This window comes from Phodopus roborovskii, unplaced genomic scaffold (assembly GCF_943737965.1).
Source record: "Phodopus roborovskii unplaced genomic scaffold, PHOROB, whole genome shotgun sequence".
In the NCBI taxonomy this organism is placed as follows: Eukaryota; Metazoa; Chordata; class Mammalia; order Rodentia; family Cricetidae; genus Phodopus; species Phodopus roborovskii.
In genome coordinates, this window is record NW_026126461.1 from 15,402,120 (window position 1) to 15,409,338 (window position 7,219).

The 7,219-nt window shown below is 54.3% G+C and overlaps 1 protein-coding gene across 1 annotated transcript; it reads right to left on the bottom strand.

The window, feature by feature from the left end:
* Positions 1-397: 397 nt before the first annotated feature.
* LOC127226608 (putative sperm motility kinase W) lies at positions 398-4,668 on the bottom strand. The gene is made up of 3 exons (XM_051190675.1): positions 3,414-4,668; positions 2,586-2,735; positions 398-630 (listed from the first exon to the last, which is right to left on the bottom strand). Exons 1-3 carry the CDS (start codon positions 4,666-4,668, stop codon positions 398-400), a joined length of 1,638 nt encoding a protein of 545 aa, XP_051046632.1.
* Positions 4,669-7,219: the final 2,551 nt, after the last annotated feature.

Sequence of the window (7,219 nt, forward strand, 5' to 3'; positions counted from 1 at the left end):
TGCCTTCGTACAGGCTGACTGCCGTCACATGGCCGCTCTCAGGGATTGCCCTCTGTCTCATCTCTCCTCCCAGACTGGGCTCAGAACTGCTCTCCTCACAGGGACCGTCTCCTCCAACTCCCTGGAAAACCATGAATGCTCTCAGGCCCGCTACCCCGCTGAACAGTTTCATGTGGACTTACCTCACGCCTTTGTCTTCCTGATATCCCGGACTCTGCCAGTGTGCAGGCTCCAGCGGGCAGCTTGACCATGGGACCAATCATCCTGGGATCCAGCACCTACTGAGGGCCTGACACATCCCCATGTTTACTGAGTGTTGGCCGGCAAAAGAACAGCTCACAGCATTGTACAAAGGCAGCCCAGAAGCTGGGGTCAGACTCAGACCCAATCTTCACACTTACTCCTTGTATGTGAGAAAGGAGTTGGGCCCGTGGAGGAAGAGTTGTCCCCGTGATGCTACTGGAGGACTGGCTCGGGCAGAGCCCAGGAAGTGAGTTCCAGGCTTCATGGCCTGGACTGAGAGCCCAGCCCTGCAGACTTCCCACAGCTGGGCCAATATCCCGAGGAAACGCAGAGACAGGTGTCCCATGGCCACCTCTGACAAATCTGGAGAGGGGCCCCCGCCAGGCTCTTCAGGTCCAGAAGGTGGAGAGGGAAAGCTGAAGGAGTGTCAGACTGAAGTCGTTGCCTCGGTGACGACTGAGCTTGCAGTGCGCACACACCAGCGTACAAAGTAGGTCTGGAGAGGAGGGTCTGCGGGTTTTACTATCTACTTCCCAGGAACAGTTCCGCCTGGCAACATGGTTCCTGGCAACCTCCCAGGGTCCTCGCCCTTGCCTTCCTGTCTGCACAGTGACATAGCCCCATAAGTGCAGGCTGGGGTGTTTTTATAACTCAGCATGCCACCTCGAAGGGCACACACAACAGCCTTGTCAACAGTATTGTGTGTTGACAAAGAGCTACTGGATTAGATGGTGACAGTGCCCCAGCTCAGCCCATCCTGCAGCTGGAACACAACCTTCCAGGGACTGAGCACATCCTGAATGTCCTTACAGACTTGTGAGGGCAAAGCGGTCCAGATTTGTCTCCCATAATCTGGAAAAGGGTTCTACTATGACCCTGGGAATGAATTCTCCTTGGGTGATTGGAGGTAGATTGCATGGAGGAAGGGACAGAAACAATGGCCAGCATTGGTGTCCCATGACAAGAGAAGTGTTTGTGTCTTGGGATGGATGGCGTGAAGACTCAGCACTTCTGACCAGTTCATCAGATGCTTGGAATGACATCGCAGCGTCCTCTCTCTTGAGAATGGAGTTAGCTCCCTGCAGGGGAGCCTGTGTCGCGGCATCACACTGCTTTCTTGGGTTCACCGTTGTCCCATGGACTTGGCCTGCAGCATGACAAAGGAAGATTCCAGAATCTCACATGGAGTAGTTGCTGCCAGACCTGGCCGATGCCCCACACTTTTCTATCAGGGAGCATCCCCGAGCCAGTGCCTCAGTCTGTCCATCTGAACTGCAGGGAGACCCTGAGGTGGATCCTCAGAGCCCTGACCATAGTCCCTCTGCCATATTCCCGGTCATCACGTTAGGTTCCCTGAGGACACACTCCCCCTCTCTGTTGAGGGAATTCTACTTGGAGCTTCCAAGCCAGTCTTGGTCTATTCAGCCATGAGCATCAGCAACAATGGACCACCTGTCTTGGTAGTCAGAGGGCCAACAATGGGAAACTGGATGGCAAGGAAATGCAGGGACATAAATCACATGCCTGTCCTCTGACCAGTCAGGAGACCCCCTTCCAGGTTCCTCAATGTGGAAGCCTGGGGGTTGGGAAACTGATGTGTGTTTGGTGACGCTGCCCTTTGAGGGCATGTCCCTGGAATGCCCCTGTGGAGGGTCCTGTGATACAGCAAACATCTCCTCCACACTGGGCATGCAGCTACACGGGCGCTGGGACCCAGCTCAGCCTCGCCCTGGTGGCCTCCACCTGTGATGTCAGCCTTGGCAGGGCTCAGTGCACTCTTGAGTGTCCAGGTGAAATGTAGGGAGTCACTGAAGTGGCCCCTTTGTGCCTTCATCATAGCCACCCTGCCAGGCACTAGGTCCCCAAGCATCCTTCTTACCTGCTCTCCTGTTCCCCATGGACAACGGCTCTCACACTACCCCTCCACTGAGAGATGTCGCTGCAACACTATGTCAGAGGCACAGATAAGAGTATGGGTCCCCAGATGTCTCTCCTTTCAGACGGAACCATCGCACCTGAAAAAAGACAGGACCTCTTTCAGGGAGGCCCTTGGTCAAGTCCCATCTTCAGACAAATCTTAGTCTAGGCACAGGAATGAGTGGCCCATGTCACTCTGAGCAGTGGCAGAGCAGCAAAGGCAGAGCCCCGCACCCCTGTTTACCTCCATACTATACAGAGGGCAGCGGTGGCAATGCTGAGGGTGTGTGACTTAGAGATGCCACCCTCCCGTCCTGAAGACAGAGTCCCACGTGCTGCAAGGTCGACTCGTGTACCAGGGGCTGCAAGGGAGAAGGAAGAGGATGGAAAACCATGGGATGAGAAGGACAGAGTGTCCCCAGTACCTTGACGGTTAGCGCGCCCATATCTTCCTGACTCCGGGACCATCATTAGCAGATTCATCCCGAAGGAGGATGTGGGAGCAAAACAGGAAGCATTGCCCAGGAAGCCAGCCACGGGGCCAAAGTGCTCAGAGAGAGAGGTCAGCAGAGAGCCTGCACAGATGGTGCAACATTGTAAGTGACTTCCATGTTCTAGGCTAAACAAGGCCTGCACCCAGAAAGATCTGAAAGGTGTCTGCATGAGGCGTGACACAAAAGGATCTCCACAGGACCTGTGGATACTTCAGGGGTCTATTCGTTCCTAGAATGCCGCGAGTCATCTGTTCAGTATGGACAACTGTCCGCATGCCGTCACCCCCGTCTCCCACACCCGCCCTTTTCAAGTTTTCTGTCTACTGGTAGTTGAGTCGCATCAGAGACCACCCAGTTATGTTTGAGCTGGATTTCTCCCACAGGAGGAATGCTGTGTAGCAGGGTTAATCCAGCTGTTGTAGAAATGCAACTGAACATCCCCTAGGACCCCCACATACATACCCGCTCCTGTTTGTTTGGTTTTTCTGGTTTTTCCTGAGGCCGAGAACATAAAAGGGAACGCTCTCACACACACCCTCTCATACCTGCTTGCCCGGTTCCACCCTGGGTTCTCTCTCCTCCCTTCCTCTATCAGTGGAGCCACTCGGTTGGTGAACATAGGTGGGGTCTGTGTCTCTGAACTCCCTGAGAAGCAGGAACACCATCTTGACAGGCCAGCCCTGATCCTCCTGAGCAGTCTCTGGCAGCACCCGATGCTCTGAGGGGAAGATGCTGTTTCCGTGTCAGAGTCTCGCCTACGTGGCAGGGGCATCTCCTCTTTCAGTATGCTGCCAAGGAGACATGTGGCAGTGGAAGTTCTGGAGAGCGGGGCGTGGCTGCAAGTGGGGATCTCCCTCTGGGGACCATACTGGGGCAGAGAGGCACTTCTGGCCAATTTCCGCCCTAACAGCTTCGGCCGGTCCGGTTGTGAAGCCTGCCTGTGCAGGATGCCAAAGATGGGCTCGCTGGCTCTTCGTTTCAGACGCCGTGCTGGCAATGGGGTAGGCGTCAGGACGAGGCCCACATGCCTGGGTAAGGTGGTGAAGTCAAGCTCAGTCCCCTTGCGTACCTGCTCTTTGATGATGAGGTACGTCCCCATCATTTCATCGTAGTTTCTCTTTTGCAGAGATTCCAGGATGGCATTGGCATCAAACCCAAGGTTATCCAGCAGGTCTAGTATGTATGGGTCCAGGTAGGTGTCATCTGGGAGGTCTTCTTCACATTTCACGACCCACGGATGTTGTTCAATGTCTTCGATGGAGGGCCTCTTCTCTGGGACAACCGTGAGCATCTGGTGAATTAGGTTTTCCAGTTTCCCAGAGACGTGAGATGGGAGCTCATAGCTCCCTCGGATGATGTTCCCGTCGCTCTCTTTCGGGCTGCTTCCTTTGAAGGGGTGGTGCCCAATGGTGATAATATAGAGCACCACGCCCAGGCTCCAGACATCTGCCTTTTTCCCGTCGTAGCCTTCCCTCACTATCAGTTCGGGCGCGTTATAGAGCTTGGTGCCGCATCTACCCTGCAGCATAGTTCCAGCCCGACATCTTCTTGCGAGACCGAAGTCGGCCACCTTGATGTTCCCCTCTGAGTCCAGCAAGATGTTATGGGGTTTCAAGTCTCTGTGTATGATGTCCCGATCATGGCAATACCTGATGGCCGACACCATCTGACCGAAGAGTTTCTGCGCTTTTTCCTCCTGCAGCCTGCCGCCCTTCCTGACAAGCTCTGCCAGGTTTCCTCCAGAGGCGTACTCTGTTATGATATAGGTGTGCTTCTTAGTCACTATGATCTGAAACAGCTGGATTATGTTCGGGTGCTGTAAGAGCTGCAACGTCTCAATCTCTGCCATGATCATCCGAAGGCGTTCCCTTAGGTTTTCCACGGACTTTATGGCCACCCTGGTGCCCGAGAATCTGTGCCGGGCTAGGTTTACACACCCGAACGCACCTTGGCCGATGTCCCCTTTCAGTTTGTATTGCCTCCCCAGGCTGTCCTTTTTTGCCAGGCAGGCCATGGGGCCGGTGGTGGAGGCACTCACTCCAACGGGTGGTCGCGTAGTCTCAAGACAACACTTACTACAATAAAGAGTCCCACAGGTCGCACTGATACCCGCTCCCTGGTCTGCAGGGACAGAGCAGCAGCCAAGCCCGGGGTCTGATATATAGGGCGCTCATTCTCCCTTCATAGTGGCTCTTTGTGAGGTCGAAGGGAGAAGTGGGCCAATCACAGCAGGGTACAGCTTACAGTGACTGTCTCCCCACTGGGCCCGCAGCACCTTCCCCTTCTGAGGAAAGAGTCACTAGCCTCCACCAGCTTCGACGTTGGTGGACCAGAGAGACAGACACACATTTACTGCTTTAGAAATCACACCCAGCGCCGTGTGACAGCGGCCTTTGTAGCTGGACACTTGTTGGAAATGTACCTCATCCCGCAGAGATGCAAAATCATCAGGGGATTTTGTCACAGCCATGTTTACATCATCTGTCCTTGGGACCAGGGCCAATGAAGGCAGAAAGATCCCCGGCATGGGGACCTCTTGGCCACTGTGTAGCCTGAACCTGTTAGTCCTAGTCCTGGCCCGGGGCTTGCTTCCAGCGTGTATTAAAGACCGCTTGCAGTGTGAATACAGGCAGGAGGAGGAGGCCCCCGTGGTCTCTCAGGCATGGGGTTATTCTCCGCCTGAGAAGGCAGTGATGGCTGCGGACCAGGAGGGTCTAGGCCTCTGTCATGCCTGTTCGGCACAAGGACTCCTGGGAAACCACTGTGTCCACGAGACTCTTATAGATAGGAGATCTGGATTCCTCCCTCGTGATCCAGAAATCTGATATGTCTCATCACCATGTCAGGGATTGTCGGGACAGCTCCCAGAGCACGGACCAGCCTCATGTGTGCACGTCAAACCTCTCCAGTCAGGCCTACGTTGTGGTGCCTGAGGTTCACTCCATTAGGAGGACGGGATGTGGTCTGTGGATCAGAGGTGAAGCTCTAACTGCCTTTGAGACAAACATAAACTAGCTCATGAGGACTGGTGGGGACAGAGGGACAGAGGGGAAACGGCCACTCTGTCCTGAGGAATCTTTCTGCTCCGGGTCATGATCTCTGTGACAGATGCCTACTCCTCCTCCTGAAGCAATGGATAGGGTGTTTCATGGTTTCTTAAGTGGCCAGGGACCACCATTCTGCAGCTTGCTGGCCCACACCATGACCAAAGCATCGTGGGGAGGAAAGGGTTTGCTGAGCTTGTATATCCCAGTCAAAGTCCATCGCCTAGGAAAGCCAGGGCAGAGCTCATGCAGAAACGGAGGAAAAGAACCCAACCCTTTGAGAGCACGCGTGTTTCCAATATTTTCTCACCCACCATCTCCTTCTACTGCCCTGAGGTAAGGGTGTGAAGACCCTGTCTTAGCTCCACGTTTGAGCAGGGGAAAGGAAGGTGCTCACATCTGGAGAGGACGACCCCACCCCTATGGTGTGCTGTGTGCTCATCTGATGTGCACTTTACAGGAGGGTCACGGGGGCACTGATGATGGGAGGCAGCTGGCCCAGGGTGTGTGGTCATCTGCGCTCGTCTGGAGGGTCACACAGACTCCTTGGTGCTGGAGAAACATTCCTGGCTCTGCAGGACTTGACCGCAACCCACCGCCTCTCAACTCAGACAGTATGTTCTACCCCTCGTACACTGTGTCTCCCTCCCAGACCACCAGGGCTGAGGACAGCCCACGCCCTGCTTAGCCGGTTCCATCTGGCAAGGCCACCGTTCCTTTACTGAATAAAGGGCACAGTTGATGAGGGCTGAGGCCCACAGGTGACATTCTTTATTGCTGTCGTCACTGTTTTCTCAGTCCTAATCAAAGTAAGGCGAGTGCCCTCATGGTGGTGTAGGAAAGGCAGTCACATGAGTTGGTGACGCTGGCAGTTGGTGCTCACAGCCCCAGGACATGACGGGGTGAGGCCCAATAGGCCCAATGAGGGTCACCTGTCAGTCACTTTGGCCTCTGAGGACAACAGGAATTTTAGAGGTCCGGTTGCCCACGGTCCTCTTGGGGCTGTTCCTGTTGCAGTGAGTAAAGAAGGCCATGTTCTGCCTAGGGGTTGCTGGTCCATTGTAACATGGGACAGATTACACTATTGCATCATAGATTGAAATGTTTAGTCATACCTGGTCTTGGTGGCCTTTGAAGCTTCTTAAATCCCTTTTGCTCTCTTTGACTTGAGACAGGGAAATTGAACATGTATGTGCATTGGGGTGCCAAGGCCATTCTAAGGGAAAACATCCCCCTTGAAGGGGTCAAGATCCCCAGAAGTGTGGAGGTGGCAGTGATCCTGTAGGAACCGTGGGAGGGGTGGGGCTTAGGTATCAAAATTCTGAGGGACTCTTAAGGGGCAGGACTCTCTGCATAGGGATTTCTTCCTTCCCTTGTGTGAGCCAATCATCGCTAGAATCCAAGTGTCTCATTGGCACCTCAGGGGTGAGGCCTAGATTTTCTCGGAGAAGAGCCGTTGAACAAAAAGCATTTCTCATCACTCCCTTCATTCCTGTGCACAGGACATCTCTGCCCATCTCT

Coding starts and splice junctions, on each gene's coding strand:
- LOC127226608 (XM_051190675.1), bottom strand. CDS start 4,668: ATGGCCTGCCTGGCAAAAAAGGACAGCCTGGGGAGGCAATACAAACTG. Junction 2,736..3,413: donor AGAGGAGATGCCCCTGCCAC/GTAGGCGAGACT, acceptor CCATCTGTGCAG/GCTCTCTGCTGACCTCTCTC. Junction 631..2,585: donor TGGGCGCGCTAACCGTCAAG/GTACTGGGGACA, acceptor CTGGACCTGAAG/AGCCTGGCGGGGGCCCCTCT.